The following is a 17,627-nucleotide window of genomic DNA, read 5'->3' as shown; positions in this document are numbered from 1 at the left end:
CCGAGACAATTAATCAATAATATAAATGAATCATAAATTTGAATATAGATACTAAAGGTGAAAAATGATTATACGTGAATCTACGATATGTAAATATAAATTTGAAGGGACCAAAAATTAAACTTAATTATTAAAAAGTATTGACGTACTTAAAGCAATATTAAATTAAATAACACTAAATTATATATAATTAAAGCATATTGAGAGATACTTACCCAAGCAGTTGGAGATTATCTCAACAAGTTACACTTTCCATCATAAATTCATAACACTCCCCCCATACACCGAATATCCCGTGATCTCGTTAACTGCACAAACCCATAAAAAAAAAAGAAATTTAGAAGAAAGGTACTAGGTGCAATTTGATTTTCCCCTATCACTCATTTATTTATTACTCCAATTTACTAAATCTAAATACTAGTATTTTTGTATAATTATCATTTCTTAGCGGTTGGTTACTTACACGCCACTTGGAAAGGTTATTTCCGTCATTTGGTGTGTTCGAAATTCGCGGGGCATTTAACAGAATTTGAAGATCGAAAGTTAGTTTCACACACATCACTCTCATCTCTAACAAGAAGGAATACATATGTATGTAGACACGCAGCTGATTGGTTGCATCAATTTATAAGAGTTAGTTAGGTAAGCTTATTAGTATAAATGAAATGTTTTTGAATCATTTTGATTATTATTACGGAGCGTTGTGAAAGTGATTATAATCATTCATTATTAATAGGGAATGGCAGCGTCCAATGGAACAGAGTATTATGAGGTGGATATGGAAATGGGAGGAGATCATTTTACGAGGCCTACCAATGCCGAAGAGGTCCAGAAAGACGAAGATGAGCTTCTTTGGGCTGCACTCGAGAGATTGCCTTCTCAGAAACGGACTAATTTCGCCTTGCTTAGACGTCAGCTCTCCAAACCTCAAGGCAAAGACATCAGGACTGTCGATGTCAGGAAACTCGATCGATTTAATCGTGAACTTGTCGTCAAGAATGCACTGGCCACCGCCGATCAGGATAATTATAGACTTCTTGCTGCCATTAAACAACGTCTTGATAGGCAATTTCTCATTCTTTTTTGCTTTTCCAATTGTTTGTCACTCAATGTTGAATTCCATCAAATTAAGGGATTTTAATCTCTTAAATTGATTTTTTGATAATTACTTGATTAGTTTTTTTTTTATATATATATATATTTTACAGAGCTGGGATTAAGGTACCAAGTGTAGAGGTTAGGTTTCAGGATGTAACCATCAGTGCCAAGGTTAAAATCGGTTCCAGAGCTTTACCGACTCTAATTAATTATGCCCGTGATTTGTCTGAGGTATGCTAAGTTTTCTGGTTTTGCATGTTAATAATCCCTTGGTTAATTTGGCAGCTATGCAATTATTTGTTTATCCCAAACAACATTGAAACTAGCCCCAGATAATTAACTTATTTCATCTACTTGTTGATATTTTGCAACAATTTAAACTCAATATAATATTTTTCTTGTTGAAAGTATTATTGCATTGTTTGGTTTAAACATATTTGTATACTCGAAGAAAGTACTTTCAAGTTAACCAAAACAAAGTACTTTCATTTGTGGTATAGATGGACCTAGGTGCTTAGCCTATGTGTGTGCGTGCGTGCCTGAGACTGATATTATACTGCTCTGGCCTAATGAAGTAATGCAGAAAACCTTTAATATTTGTATGCGCGTAAATATCATGTGAATACATTTGATTAATTACTGTACTGACCTGATCAATGGATGCAGAAATTCTTCACCGGATTGGGAATTATTCGTCCAAAAAGACATCCGCTAACTATCCTGAATGATGTCAGTGGTACCATAACACCAGGAAGGTATGCAATCTGACATTACTAATGGGTTGGTTATGTAATTATGTTCGATTATTAATCACTACTCGTGTATTTTGAAAATAGACTTATATATGGTAGTTGAATATGAAATTTGAATACTCAAATCAGTAAATTCTTGTAGATAAAGTAGAATTTTGTTGAGGCTAGCTGATAGCTGTGAAAGTGACTTTAGTTCGTGAATTGGAGCGATTGACTCCTTTTTCAATCTCATGCTCGATAGTGATACTTAAGACGGCTTTCCTTCTCTTTTATTAATATATTTGTCATAAAAAAACATAATGCCCTTTTAAAACAAATAATTAGTTTTCACATTTTATCAAATGCACTCATAATTAAATTTCATTCTCATAAAATTCCATCTAATTTTGGACTAGTAAGTTTTCTCCTACCTACAATGGTTTTTTCATGCTCTTTTATAACTTTTGATATAGCCATGGACACACAATGGTAAAATTATTTTTGGTCTATGTAAGAAGCGCCAATCAATAGTTTTTCTACCAAATAGTATTTTGGATTTATTTTCCAATAGTTGCAGTTAGTTTTAAAGAAAACAACCTCTAGAGAAAAATCCAAAACTAAGAGACATCTTCTCACCATGATTTATTGACTTACTAAAATGCGATTCTTGTTAATTAATTTTTTTTTTGTTGATCTTTTTAGGATGACATTGCTTTTGGGGCCTCCAGGTGCCGGTAAATCCACCTTGCTCTTAGCTCTCGCTGGGAAACTTGATAAGACCTTAAAGGTATACAGTTGTAAATGATCTTTTTTCTTCCTGCCTAAAAGCAAACTGTTAATAGAATAACAAGGAACTGGGCTTTCAATTGCTGTCAAAATATTCATACACTATACAAAGTTTTGGCAACAAGCTGTGCTACCTTTTAAAATTATTCTAAGATGCTATGATGAGAGGCGAGCACTCTACGTCGATGCGAGTCATTAAGAGCACTAAGATGAATCACAGATAATAGAGAACTGCTATACTATGATGAGAGGAAGAAGTGTTGTAGAAATTTAGAGTTGTTTATATAGTACATCATGCTCCTTGCATGTCATTTATTCGTGAAATATATGCTGGAAACTTTTAGTTAGGTACGACTGATTTCCTCTAATAGACACCATCCACTTAAACGATTACCATTATATATCAATATCATGGTTTTGTTGTGTTTACTAAAATGTAGCATGTTAATTTTAATATAATTACGAACTTAAAAATGATAGTTATAAATTTGTTGTATACATATAATATGATGACCAACTTTGGCACTATCAGGACTAGATTGTAAATATAACAAATCGCATTATGTTTTTAACTTAATTAAAATTTATAAGCATTTTATTTGATAATCAAATCGTCGGTTATAGTTGAAATTATTCAATATGAAGAATGAAGCATAGTTGCTTTTTTCAATCAAACCTTAGTAGCTTCATTTTTTTAGTCTTTAATCTCCTTCTATGCCTATTCCCTAGTTGTCAAGATAGATTTTATCGGGTGTGCATATACTTGGATATCGATTATAGATGACATTTCTGTATCTTATTGTCAAATTACTGTGGTGGTTTCAGAAAACTGGTGATATTACATACAACGGTTGCAAGCTTGATGAGTTCTGCACTCAAAGAACAGCAGCTTATATAAGTCAAACCGATACTCACATTGCAGAGCTAACTGTACGTGAAACATTAGATTTTGCTGCTCGATGTGAGGGTGCAAGTGATGGTTTTGGAGGTTTGTGTATTAGTAGAGCCGCCTGGCTCTCTCATTGATTTGTTCTTTTGACTTTTGTGTAATGTTTAGGTTTATTATATTCACTAATTTTAAGATTGTAAATATCAGTGTGAATTAATAAGTATCTATGAACATTGTACTGGCTAAACTCAAATGGAAACTATTGTTCTCCTTCTCCCATTCTCTCCCGTAAACCCTTCAGGCAGACATTCCCTTGTATGTGGAAAACAGAAAAAATCAGTTTTTCCACATGAAATGGGGCTTTTGTGACCATCAGTCAAAATATGGATTTCTCTTTAAATTTCTTGTGCGGAATCCCATTATAGTCTAAAAGTTTATATAGAAAATCACAGACTATATATTTGCTCAATTGTGCTGAAAGTCTTATAAACTTTGATGTTTATATAGTAAAGTAAACTATAGACTAGTGAACTGCTCTCTCACATAAAGTTTTCAAGGCTCTTCGTGTTCTTAATTTGAATTTTTTTTTCCCATTTTGCTTCTAAATTGAAGGCTTCTTCTTTAGTGATTCACAATTAATATAATAATCCGCTTTAGCTAGGCCAGTATATGGAATTCAATCTATGCAATAATCTCCGTTCTTGCTTTTTAAAATTTATTCTCAGGTTATATGGATGAACTTGCTCGATTAGAGAAGGAAAAGAATATTCGACCGAGTCCTGAAGTAGATGCTTTTATGAAGGTTTCTATTTAATTTATCTAAACACTGTAAATTATTCCAGAAAAAGCACTTTAGTACCTAACATTTCTAATAATAATATGATTGTTCAGGCCTCATCTGTTGGTGGCAGAACTCACAGTGTTTCTACAGATTACATATTAAAAGTTCTCGGTCTTGATGTGTGTGCGGACACAGTTGTTGGTAGCGATATGCTTAGAGGAGTTTCAGGTGGTCAAAGAAAAAGAGTTACCACAGGTCTTTTTCATTTTATCTATCCATCTACGACGACAAGCTCACACACACAGATATCGGTTTATTCCGTGCTTATACGTTTGCACTTCCTATATATAAGTCTCCTCTGCTTCATAATGTCTTTCAGTTAATTTATCTTTAAGTATATACCCAACTAAATATGCAATAGAGGACTTTAACTATGTTGATAATAAGACTTTAATTATTTCACATATAAAGTTATAATCGGCACAAGAACAGAATGACAAGTCTCATGATATCTACTTCACAAAGTGGTGCAATAGACACTGCAAATATATTGATTTCGATATGTTACCAGATATGAGCATTATACAAACTCTGAACGGGACATGGGTAATGGTAGTTTCTTTTGAGATAAAAGTACATGTCATAAAGTAAAAGGATTGTTGTTGTGTGAATATTGTCATTAACACTGATTAGCACATGAAACTATATCCTGGTAGGTATTTGATGAAGTTAAGTTAATTCAATTTAAATGTATAAAATTTTGAAAATGTTTAACTTAGGGTCTGATCTTATTATCGACAAATTTACGTTCAAGTAAAAATTTAAGCTCTCTAAAGTAGTGGCTCCAATTCATCAAGCTAGCAGGTTTCTCCTACTGCTACCACCTGTTTGAAAGGAGCTTCTTGTTACAGTACTGGATAATATCACAGCGAACTGGAACAACAATAGTATATTCATGTAGTTCAAAATAAGCTATGTGTATGTTTGGTGATGCACTGTTCCAAAAAATGTGATAAAAATTGTTATGCTTTTGTAGGTGAAATGGTAGTTGGACCACGGAAAACTCTTTTTATGGATGAAATATCAACCGGACTTGATAGCTCTACAACATTTCAGATTGTTAAATGCCTACACAATTTTGTTCATGAAATGGAGGCCACAATTTTAATGGCACTGCTACAGCCTGCACCTGAGACCTTTGACCTATTCGATGATCTGATTGTATTATCTGAAGGATACATGGTGTACCAAGGCCCTCGAGTAGAAGTTGTTCAATTCTTTGAGTCGTTGGGTTTTCGTTTGCCTCCACGCAAGGGAGTTGCAGATTTTCTTCAGGAGGTAATTTGTTTGATTTGGTGCATTTTTTTATTATCAGTTTGCTAACTTGCATTATTCCTAGGTTACCTCAAAAAAGGATCAGGAACAATATTGGGCGGATTCTTCGAAACCATATGTATTTGTGCCTGTTCAGAAAATTGCAGAAGCATTCAAAAATTCCAAATATGGAAGCGCTTTGAAGTCTACTCTTTCTGTTCCATACGATAGAACCAAAAGTCATCCTTCAGCTCTGGCTAAAAAAAGGTTCGCGGTATCAAAACGTGAGCTATTCAAAGCAACCTTGGCCAGAGAAGTTCTACTGGTTAAAAGGCATAGTTTTCTTTATATTTTTAGAACATGCCAGGTATATTTATCTTGCCTATGTGATGAATTTAAATACGTAAACATTTGACTGATATATAATTTAATAATGCAATGGACACTTGAATAGAATAGCATTAATAGACTACCTGATGTATGAAAATCCCAGTTAGAATTTTATCTTAGATTCAGATTATGAGTATTGTTGTCAGTATTATTATATTGTCTGTAGGGAAATCATGAAGAATTTTTCTTGATACACTTTGATTGTCTGCTGTTTCATCTGATACACATTTTTACTTTCTAGAAAATTTGATTTTTAAAATTTAAAGGACAATTTAAATTATGTATCAGAGTTTTGTTTGGTTAACTACAAAGTCTTGAATAAATTGATTATGTATTACAAAGGGTTCTGCCATTGCAAAAATATAACCGATTGTAGCTTGTTAAACTCCATTTTGCGGTCAATATTTTATAATCTTGTAACTGGTGTTTTGTACTTTTATAGAAACATGTATGTCATTAGTAAATTCATTGCAGACATCCATCCAGCACATGCTACTTGCGAATTATATCTTGTTATTTTGTAAAATTTTGAATGTACAATTGTATTTGATGAATCTCTACTTTTACAGGTTGCATTTGTAGGATTTGTCGCTTGCACAATCTTTTTGCGAACAAGACTGCATCCTACAGATGTGTCAAATGGAAACCTATATCTCTCTTGTTTGTTCTTTGGTCTAACACATATGATGTTCAATGGATTTTCTGAGCTATCACTAATGATATTTCGGCTTCCGGTATTTTACAAGCAAAGAGATAATTGTTTTTATCCAGCATGGGCCTGGGCTTTTTCTAGCTGGATACTACGTGTACCTTACTCAGTAGTTGAAGCTGTAGCATGGTCTTGTGTAACATACTACACTGTTGGATTTGCTAATTCACCGGGAAGGTGGCTCTGTTTACTTGTGTAATGGCAAATGATTGTTGAAAGTTTTGCAATACTCATGTGCTGCATGTAAATGTTTCAGGTTTTTCCGCTACATGTTTTTACTCTTCGCAATGCATCAAATGGCGTTAGGGCTTTTCCGCTCAATTGCTTCTATATCACGAGATATTATCATAGCTAATACTTTTGGCTCAGCTGGACTACTAATTGTTTTCGTGTTGGGTGGATTTATAGTTCCAAAAGGTGAAGCTATGTCTCTATTACTTCTTCAAGTTGTAGAGCATATTAGTAATTTATAGTGACTCAAGTTATACACCTCTTCTCCTAGGCATGATTAAGCCATGGTGGATCTGGGCATATTGGGTATCACCTTTATCCTATGGGCAAAATGCTATTTCAGTGAACGAATTTACAGCGAAAAGATGGATGGAGGTTTTCTCTTCTTTTTGAAAAAGATATTTATTAGCTACTTTATATCACTTTACTACTCCAATATGAACCAAGAATTAAAGTTTATTCACTTTAATCTACATTTACTAAGGATAATTCCTAATTGAGACTATGGGATTTGCAGAAACCTGCTGCTGGAAACACTACACTAGGATCATTCATTCTCCATGCACATTCTATACCAAATGATAAAAATTGGTATTGGCTAGGAGTTTGCGTCTTACTACTGTATGCTATATTTTTTAATATAGTAGTGACTCTGGCATTGACATACCTCAACCGTAAGTCTTCATGTTGTCCATAATGGATTTTGTCATGTGGTAAAAATATCCCATCATTTGTTCCAGAAATTATGTACATAAATCCCATAAAAATTCATATCTCCTGCAGCTATCAGGAAAGCACAGACAATAATTCCTCTTGATGCTGCAGCAGAGAATTCAGCCGCAACAGATGGTTAGTCAATTTTGAATTGTGTAATTTCTAGTTTCTCTGTTCAAAACCTAGAAAGCACAGGTCATCTTCCTAGGCTATGATGAGGAGTTAGACATGCTGCGCACCTTTATTTCTCGATAAAGTTCATTAATTTCAAGTTATCCAACAGTTTACTAACCTATTAGTTTCACATAGACATGTCATCAGAAATAGCTGGTAGCTGCTGTGTTGGTTTTTCTATATATAATCTTCATTGGATTCAAATTTCACCTCTATTGTTTGCTTGGTGTGTTCATATGTGGGCCTTTTATATATTAAATCATAGAGGAATTAGATTTTAGTAACGAACTCACATTTTCTAACCGACATTATGTCCAAGTTCATAGTAGGTAAGTTTATAACTTTTTCTAATTCAGCAAGTAGTTTCACCATTGCATGGACATACATAGCTAAATATTACATTAGAAAATATGTTATACATTAACACTGTATACAAAGTCCAATGCTTCTCCCAACATGATCTAATTTTTGTGAAAATGTCATACGTCATCTGAGACTATCTGTTTCTCATTCGCATTTCTTAATTTTGAACTTTGAACTCTTATCCCGCCAAATGAGACTCCACCTCTTCCTATTACAGTTTTAATAAGTATTTATAGTAAGTTTATAATTTTAATCACATCTAGTGTTGCTAAATTTGCAGTTGCCAGCCAAACAACTTACCCAAACACTGCTAAAAAGAAAGGAATGATTCTTCCATTTCAACCGTTAACAATGACTTTCCATAATGTTAATTACTATGTAGATATGCCCAAGGTAAGAAATTTCAGCCTCTTTGCTTCATTTTATATTTGGTCTTCAGGCACATTAATTTTATTTTTACTTATTTTTCCAGGAAATGCAATCGAAAGGTATTCCAGAAAAGAGATTGCAACTGTTGTCAAAAGTGAGTGGGGTATTTTCACCGGGAGTCCTTACTGCATTAGTTGGGTCAAGTGGGGCAGGAAAGACTACTTTGATGGATGTGCTTGCTGGTAGGAAGACTGGTGGATATATAGAAGGGGACATTAGGATATCTGGTCACCCTAAAGAACAACGTACTTTTGCAAGAGTTTCAGGATATGTTGAACAAAATGATATACACTCCCCTCAGGTGACAGTTTTTGAGTCACTGTGGTTCTCTGCTAATCTCCGCCTTCCAAAAGAAGTGACCAAAGAGAGAAGACTTGTCAGTTGTATTTAGTACCTTTTTAAGAGTAAAGTTCTCTTATTCTTTCTTTTTTATTGTATAATTAAATTAGTTTTTTTAAATCATCTTGCAGGAGTTTGTTGAAGAGGTAATGTCTCTTGTGGAGCTTGATAGCCTACGAAATGCGTTGGTGGGGCTTCCAGGCAGTAGTGGTTTATCCACAGAGCAAAGAAAGCGATTAACTATTGCTGTGGAACTTGTCGCAAATCCTTCTATAATTTTTATGGATGAACCCACATCTGGGCTTGATGCACGGGCAGCGGCAATTGTAATGCGAACTGTTCGTAATACCGTTGATACTGGACGAACCGTGGTTTGTACCATACATCAACCGAGTATTGAAATATTTGAAGCATTTGATGAGGTTATTCAACATATTTTTGTATTTTTATATGATTTTTTTTTCTTGGTAAATAACAAGTAAAAATATATATATTTTGTGGTAAATAAGATTTTTTCCCCTTCCAATATTATGACATCAATGCAGTTACTTCTTATGAAACGAGGAGGGCGAGTAATCTATGGGGGAAAGCTTGGGGAGAAGTCACAGACTATGATTAATTATTTTCAGGTAAAATGTCATTTAACTGTAATTAATATATATACGTTATACAAGTAATGCTCAGGTTCTCTTTATTGTAAGACAAGTCATTAATTTATGTATGAACGTTCTCAATGGAGTTAATTACAAGTTGATACAATCTAGTAAAACTGAACTACCGTTGCCAATACAGCCACGAGCTAACATCATGTCCACATAGAATGTAGTCAACCTAGTTGATTAAGCTGTATATTTGTAACTAATTTAGTTTTCCCTGTTTTCTTGGATTCATATTTTCTAATTTTAGTGTGTGGATTTGTTGTAATATGAAAATGAGAATGCATGTTGTCATGACCGAAAGTTCCTTGGTCTCCTCTACTGTGTCATACAAGACATTTACATTTGTATATTCATAAATTTCCCAATCTTACTTCTTCCTGTGAAGGGAATGAAAGGTATCTCTCCAATTCCTGATGGATATAATCCAGCAACATGGATGCTTGAGGTTAGTACTCCCGCAGCTGAAGAAAGACTTGGTATAGACTTTGCAGAGACCTATAAATCATCTGATCAGTTTAGGTAAAGCTTCAGAATCCTTACTTTTCATGTAAATAAATATCTTATATCTTTTATCCCAGTCCCATTTAAAATGTATAATGTATTATATCTTTGTTGATCTCTCTATTTTCATGTAAAATCCAGAGAGGTTGAAGCTTCAATTAAGCAGTTCAGCATTCCACCAGAAGGCTCAGGACCCCTTCATTTTGATTCCACTTATTCACAAAATATGATTTCCCAATTTAAGATTTGCCTTTGGAAGCAAAATCTTGTCTATTTCAGAAGTCCAAACTATAATGCTGTGAGGATACTTTTTACTGTAGGGAGTGCACTGATCATAGGCTCGGTATTTTGGGACAGAGGTTCAAAAAGGTATTTCACTGAGAACTTCGTTTTAAATTCATCATCTCATTCATCAATAAATGTTGTTCACACTTTTTGTCATAATTTTGTTTCTATGTTGTATAAGTTGCTGCCAACTTATGCTTCAAGAGTAAACATTAGACCAGTTTTCCAATTTTAATTGATGAATGGGATCATTCAGCAGACCACAGTAGTAGAGTCGTAAATGATAATATATATAAGAAATGTGAAGAATATCTACCATATCATGAAAAATTCTTCCAAAAAGATATGTGGAATTGAGTGTGTAAGCGATACCTTTTGCAGTACAATGATAGTGATTGAAAAGGATGGATTATAAAACCTAAACCTTTGCAGTGGATATAGAATTATAGATTAATCTAAGTGGCAGTCATCTTATTGAGGAGGATGTTTAGGGGCTCCTGCTGACTGCTACTGACTAATTATGTGGTGTACATATAATTGCGGACTTGTAAATATGGTTTAACAAATCTCCTCTTGCTTAAATCAGTAGATAGTGGATGTATCAGCCTATCTATTTTCAGATAATTGTACCTAATATTCATATCTAATATGAATACAGGAAAACCATCTAAATTGATTTCCTGTAACTCTTTAAACTGATTACAAGTTCCAGTCACAATTTTAAAATTTTATAGTCCCCATTGGTATTTCTTTGGATAATCGCGCTGTTAAATCCCCGGTCCCAACTTTTGCATTAAGAGATATTTCCGATTAAATGCATATTTGTATATACTTAATGAATTTGAAAATATTTTATGATTCTAATTTGTTCTGGATTTGCTCTTATAATAACTTTACATCATCCACCATCCTCCAGGTCCTTGTTGGATTTAGTAATATAAAATTATTTTCGTGGGTGAAAGAGGTAATATACATGAATATCTGTAAATCTTCTGAAAATCTAAGATTCTGTCTGATATACGTTTTTAGTTGCTTAATATACAATTTCAATCATTTTATATCAAAAATAATCTAAACCCCTCTTTTATCATAAACTCTCAATTGTAATATGTTTGCCGGATGCCAAAAGTATCACCATAGAGCGGGTCTAACATTATAAGCAATAGGTTAGACTCACTTTAGAAATTATATGCAAAGAGTTGGACTTGCTGCATTAGTTGTTAGGGTGTTATCACAATTATTGATCGTAAAATCAAGAAAATGTTAAAATGTCGGATATGATAGTGCAAATGCCATGATAACTTATTATTAAGCGGAAATTGTGAGGGTGTGAAGTTAATTATTTGCTGAAAATATGACCTACACTATAGCTCTAATGTCTGATGGAAAATTCTTGGCAGCAATCACTTTACTATTTAAGTAGGTAGTTTCTGAGTAGTTGAAATATTTTGGTTATCTCCTTGAATTTTCATATTCCAATAGAGCTTGAGTACTTGAAATCTAGGATCACAAGAGGTGACAGTAAATTTTAGATTTTTCTAATTTTTATAAATCAAATGTTGACGGGGTCATTAGAGGTTCAATGATATTCTCAGCAATTATGTGGACCTTGTGCTGAATACAGAACTGGCATCCTTTGGTTTCATCTTCTTCTTTTTTTGTTCTTTACATTTTTGGAGTAAATTGATATTACATCATTACACGTCTTAAATAGATCACCGACCTCACCCCAAACACATATCTTTGTCTCGACATGTATGCTGTACTTGAAGCAGTCAGTGGATACTCTGCTATAAATTATTTGTTTACTCTTTAAGGATGGTTTTAAACATAGTTAGAGGTCTTGAGAACTTATTTACTGCTGTTATAAAGTGCATTCATGGAACCTCTAAAACCACCCCTCTTAGATTTTTTTCGGAATAGGGCCTTAATTACAAGGAAACTTTTTGATAGATGATTTCTATCTATATGCTTTTACTTTTCAAGAACATTTTTATTTATATTTTGGCACAGCAAAATTAAAAGATATCAGAAGTGCTCACTTTTTTTTTATTTGTTTTGGCAGGGGAACCACTCAAGAGGTAACAGTTGTCATGGGTGCTCTTTATGCATCATCCATCTTTCTTGGAGTGAATAATGCATCGTCAGTACAACCGGTAGTTTCAATTGAAAGAACAGTGTTTTACAGAGAGAAGGCAGCAGGAATGTATTCTCCAATCCCTTACGCAATTGCTCAGGTTTGTGCTATGCTTGAACAGAAAAAAATTACACAACTCATTTCTCAGCTTCATGAAATATAATATAACTTAAATTACTAAAATTATGCATCTCAATATTAAATAGCCATCCAAAACTTTATGGATACTCGAAGCTTTATTTATAACATGCCATTTCTGTTTCCATTCTTATTATCATTAAAAAAATTGAAATTTAAAGTGTAAATGAGGACAATTTATTAATTCTCATACAACACTTTGAATAAGCATCAGGCTCAAAACGGATTTTAGAGTAATGTTCGAAGATTTTGGTTTTTACAAAGTTTGAATATGATGCAGATAAATTGTTGACTTTATCCTACAGGGACTGGTGGAGATCCCATACATTTTCCTGCAAACAATACTGTACGCAGTCATCACATATTTCATGGTTCACTTTGAGAGGACAGCCAGTATGATTTTAAGTTCTCTTCTCTTTTTGTTCTTAAATATCTCTGCATATGTATGTTCTCATTAATGGTACCATCCCTGTTGATCTTAATTTTAACACATGGGGTTTTCTTCTTTATTTGTGAAAGAATGGTATAGATTGAGATCCTAGATTTTAATGCGTTTGTTAGTTAAACTTTCTTATTACTTTATATATTAAACACCAACAAGTATGCAAATTACATATTATTACTGGAAATAGCCCATTTCTCTTGGTGGTATGTCTGTGCTCTGATATTCATATCTGGTGTAACTCAATCATGGAAATCTCCTCTGTGCAAATATCAGGGCTACAAAAAGTTATCTTTTTTAGCATTGCATATTTTATTTGGAATAAAATAAATCACATGTTTAAATGACAAATTGCAAATATGACAAATATTTGCTAAGAACATGATCAGGAACATATGTGGCACAATAAAATTTAATCTATACTGTTTCTAATGAGTTTGAGATTGCTTCTGGTTGACTTTAGCGATCTCATGTAGCAAAGTGTTTTTGGATTGAACTTTGGGGCTCATTATTCTTCATTGTTGATTCTGTGATCAAGTTATTGATGTAATTGATGGTTCATTATTTTACCAGGCCAAATGTTGTAGACATATTACGATGTCTTGATGTGTGACTGACATTGTTTATTCAGTATATTTTATCAAATTTTTGATAAACAAAATTAGTGCAGTACTAAACTAAAGTTTTTTCTGATGCAGGGAAATTTTTTCTGTACTTAGTATTCATGTTCCTAACCTTCATGTACTTCACATTTTACGGCATGATGGCTGTTGGTCTCACGCCATCTCAACATTTGGCAGCTGTCATTTCGTCTGCCTTTTACTCACTTTGGAATCTCCTCTCGGGCTTCCTCATTCCGAAGCCTGTAAGTTTTATTCCTTCTTGTAGAGTTGAAACTTTGACCAATAAAATTAAGCAAGCTTATAACTATCAGTTACTTCTCAATTAAATTTTACTAATTAAATACAATCTTATCTTTTCAAAGAATATCCCTGGATGGTGGATATGGTTCTACTATATATGCCCAATTGCATGGACTCTAAGAGGTATTATTACCTCTCAGCTTGGTGACGTTGAAACAGTTCTCGTTGGACCCGGATACAAGGGCACTGTCAAAGAGTACTTGAATAGTAGCCTAGGCTATAGCTCAGATATGGTTGGCGTCTCAGCTGTAGTTCTTATAGGATTCAGTGTCCTGTTCTTTTCTGTGTTTGCCTTTTCTGTCAAAGTCCTAAATTTCCAAAAACGATAAGATGAGTTTGAAAAGATTTCTGAAGAAGCATGAGTATGGTGCCAAGGCTGGAAGTTTAATCAAGACAATATGCTGGATATTATCTCATAGGAAGACATTGCATATAAGGGAGCATATCATGGGATTCTTATGGGAAGAACACAGGAGTATGTTGAAGCTCCGGGCATTAAGTTGTCAAGTTATTTAGGTCCGAAATTTTAGATAGTGCGACATACTTTTTCCTTTTTCATTTTGTAATGTTTAGTTGAGTTAACCAGTTTACATGATCTGATATGTTCTTATCCAAAGAAAACAATACGTTATTGATTCACTTGTATTGCAGAAATCGCAACCCGAACTTTAACCATTCCTTTTACCGTTGTAGACTTTGTAGTTCATATTGTTTGTTTTTCCTGATATAAGACCTGTACAGACAAATTTGAACTCGTGTTTTTCCAAGTTGATACAATTTAAGTGTTTGTTATATTTAAGCTTTTGCAGTTAATTGGTTGGAAGCAGAAGAAAAGGGGGGGGGGGTTAATACGCATATTTTATACCAGTATTCTGTAGATTGATTTAGTCATGGAATTGGTGTGAAATTTGTTGGTAGATGGAAGGGCAACTTTGTTGTTTTAACAGAACAACTCCCATTTTGAAAGACAAGATGAGTGAAACAAGGGGACAATAATTTCAAATATATATGATCTATATTTATAATAATAAAATTTCAGGGAATTAATTTGTCTCTTCTCATATCATCCACCCAGTAGAGTATTGAATCTAAGGTTTCATACATGGCCGTGAGACCAAGCCTGTCAGCCTTGTCCCGAGTGGCGAGCATCTTAGTCGGGCAACGAAACAAATGATCCAGAAATTGGAAGTTTGCCAATTCCTCCATTTCTGTCCCAACTAATCCTTCCTTTGCTACTATTTCTTTCCAAACTGATCCCTTATCACCCATGAATTCTGAGAACCTGAAATCCTCCGAATACATGTCCTCTGCCACCACTGCTCCAAACTTGAGCCCGATTTTTCTCCAGATTTGCTTCCACGTGAAGCGAGGTCCATTAATGGCATTAAATGCATGGCCATCAGTTGACAGTAATGCATCATTTGTTGCAGACCATATCTGTTGTTCAGCAACTAACCGAACATCTGAGCCATCAATGCACATCTCTTCCCAGCACTCCCTTGACCCCCCAAACATAAAAGGAAGATTCAAATGCTTACAGATTGTCCCATAAACACACAAACTTCCCATAAAGTTATACAATGCCCTCTGTGAATTTCCGAGTATCAATCCAGGTCGATGAACTGACCACGCAACTTTACCTTCTAGTCTCTCCTTGAGCAAGTCCTCAAGTGTGTAGTAAAAATTATTTTCAGTAGTCAACCTCGGACATTCTTCGTGGTAGTAACGAACCTCGTTGACATCAGACGGCCTTTGTAATGATATGTAATGCTTTACCCCAGTCTGTAGAGAGAAATGTCTCAATCCCTTGGCTGTTGGCAGCAGAGCATTCAATGCATTACACATCATAGCTTTGTTTTGTTCACAACACTCTCTGCTATCCAAAGGAAACTCACTTGCCCACGTGATCCAGAAAATATGAGTCACGTCATATAAAAATGACAACTTTTTCCGAGTTTCTGCAGGCTGAAGAAGGTCACAGCTGATGAAATGGTAGTTTGAATCTTTCAAGTTGGTCACATTTGCCTTACGGGCAACACCGTACACCTTCCAGCCACCCCTGGAGAGTAGCCTCCTGGCTAGTTCCTTCCCTACCAGCCCGGTTGATCCCAAGATCACAGCCACATTTTTATGAGGACCTCCTAAATCTTTAATGGCCATCTGTATATATTTAGTACTCAAGAAACTATGGTTTTCTCAGTTTGAATCTGATGAATACCATGTAAAACCAGGGTTTATATAGAGAGGCATTGCGGTGAAAACCAGTATTTGAGGGGCTGTCACCTAATAATTAAAATAATATAAAATGCAATCAACATCCTATTTTCTAGGAACGCTTGAATAAGATAATATTGTTTGTATTCTTAGAAATACAGGCGTGTTAATGCTAATAATAATAATAATAATAATACAGAAGAAGGGACTTATATATGGATCCCACTTGGGGGAGTGCAGATCATTGCCGTGTTGAAAGGCCCGCTCAACGGAGGATGCATGCTCACACCCCCTCTCTCCGATACTAAATTGAAAATAACCCCGGTCATTTCTATAATATGTCACTAAAAAGTGATTTTTTTTATTTTATAATTAAATAATTTTATATTTAATTAATATTTTATCCAACTCATTCACTTCATTTTAAATTGAATCTCTTTACACTTCACTATTAATTATTCGATAATTTGACAAGGATGACCATGATATTTTTTATTCCAGATATAACATCAAATATTCATTTATATAATTATTCATGAATATATAATTATACATTATGAATTGAATTTTATAATTTTAGTCATATATTATAGATATAAGATTAAATATAGCTATTGATCGGAGCTGCTAGCGTTATTAGATAGCAAGTGGACTATAGGATTATTATTACTTCGCCAAGTTTTATTTCCGAGCTAAAAAAAATTTTGGACACTTCTTGTTACCAAGCTCACAGCTATTGATACTTAAGTTCTGCTTGTTAAATTTACGTAAATTTCAATTTTTTCATCATGTTCTAAGCAGTTTTCTTAAAATTGGTCTAGGCGGCACCTAGGCGCTAGGCAGTGGTAAAACGCCCCGACTCGGATCTAAGCGGTGATTTAGACGTTTTTTTAAAAAATCGGGTCAAAATCGGGATTAGACGGGCTAGGCAGCAAAAATCGGTCCTAGGCGGTCTAGGCGAAAAATAATTAAAAAATATATTTTTTTACGTTTTTATAATTTTAAATCAGTAATTTCATAATTTCACACAATATCATGTCAATTTATAATATAAAGTATTGGTAAGAAGTAACAAGTAATCTAATATATTTATTTTCTCACTTAAAATATAAAAATAACATATTATAATTAATTTAAAAATGAGAATTAAAATATAATTAATATTGTAAACTCAATAATTAGTACATAACGCATGTCAAATGTGTAGATATTGTTTAATACCATTCTAATTTCTTTTTTCAAACAAATATTTGACATGTTGATCATTATATAATTATAAAAATTAAAAATAATATTTATATTCTTCCTATTAATGTTCCGATTAATCGGTCCGATTAATCTCTCGAATGTACCCTCACCGCCCTGACACGCCTAGCGATT

The 17,627-nt window shown here is 33.9% G+C and overlaps 2 protein-coding genes across 4 annotated transcripts; one reads left to right on the top strand and one right to left on the bottom strand.

Moving 5' to 3' along the window:
* Window positions 1-496: 496 nt before the first annotated feature.
* LOC141666910 (ABC transporter G family member 31-like) lies at window positions 497-14,717 on the top strand. 3 transcript variants are annotated; one of them, XM_074473157.1, is made up of 25 exons: window positions 497-642; window positions 737-1,065; window positions 1,209-1,329; window positions 1,765-1,853; window positions 2,532-2,616; window positions 3,441-3,603; window positions 4,230-4,306; window positions 4,396-4,540; window positions 5,322-5,623; window positions 5,685-5,966; window positions 6,559-6,875; window positions 6,955-7,115; window positions 7,201-7,304; window positions 7,447-7,603; window positions 7,713-7,778; window positions 8,461-8,573; window positions 8,653-8,985; window positions 9,080-9,370; window positions 9,494-9,577; window positions 9,993-10,126; window positions 10,250-10,477; window positions 12,459-12,630; window positions 12,974-13,061; window positions 13,809-13,975; window positions 14,096-14,717. In XM_074473157.1, the coding sequence occupies exons 2-25, from the start codon at window positions 740-742 to the stop codon at window positions 14,360-14,362; spliced, it is 4,272 nt and encodes a 1,423-aa protein (XP_074329258.1). In that variant the 5' UTR covers window positions 497-642; window positions 737-739; the 3' UTR covers window positions 14,363-14,717. The 3 variants fall into 3 exon arrangements, with proteins under 3 accessions (XP_074329258.1, XP_074329256.1, XP_074329259.1); XM_074473155.1 differs by lacking the exon at window positions 497-642 and having other exon boundaries at window positions 685-1,065; XM_074473158.1 differs by lacking the exons at window positions 497-642; window positions 12,974-13,061; window positions 13,809-13,975; window positions 14,096-14,717 and adding an exon at window positions 11,310-11,357 and having other exon boundaries at window positions 685-1,065; window positions 12,459-12,595.
* A 267-nt stretch (window positions 14,718-14,984) lies between these two features.
* On the bottom strand, window positions 14,985-16,234 carry LOC141667918 ((S)-8-oxocitronellyl enol synthase CYC2). The gene has a single exon (XM_074474560.1). The coding sequence runs from the start codon at window positions 16,191-16,193 to the stop codon at window positions 15,069-15,071; it is 1,125 nt and encodes a 374-aa protein (XP_074330661.1). The 5' UTR covers window positions 16,194-16,234; the 3' UTR covers window positions 14,985-15,068.
* Between the last annotated feature and the right edge of the window lie 1,393 nt (window positions 16,235-17,627).

The sequence above is a fragment of the Apium graveolens genome, chromosome 6, assembly GCF_009905375.1.
Source record: "Apium graveolens cultivar Ventura chromosome 6, ASM990537v1, whole genome shotgun sequence".
NCBI classification, from domain to species: Eukaryota; Viridiplantae; Streptophyta; class Magnoliopsida; order Apiales; family Apiaceae; genus Apium; species Apium graveolens.
Note: the sequence above shows the minus strand (reverse complement) of the source record. Positions and strands in the feature narration are given on the sequence as shown.

Bases quoted from the DNA above. Each gene is read 5' to 3' on its own strand.
- LOC141666910 (XM_074473157.1), top strand. From the start codon at position 740: ATGGCAGCGTCCAATGGAACAGAGTATTATGAGGTGGATATGGAAATG. The intron at 5,624-5,684 runs GTAATTTGTTTG...CATTATTCCTAG, and splicing joins TTGCAGATTTTCTTCAGGAG to GTTACCTCAAAAAAGGATCA. The intron at 8,574-8,652 runs GTAAGAAATTTC...TTATTTTTCCAG, and splicing joins ACTATGTAGATATGCCCAAG to GAAATGCAATCGAAAGGTAT.
- LOC141667918 (XM_074474560.1), bottom strand. From the start codon at position 16,193: ATGGCCATTAAAGATTTAGGAGGTCCTCATAAAAATGTGGCTGTGATC.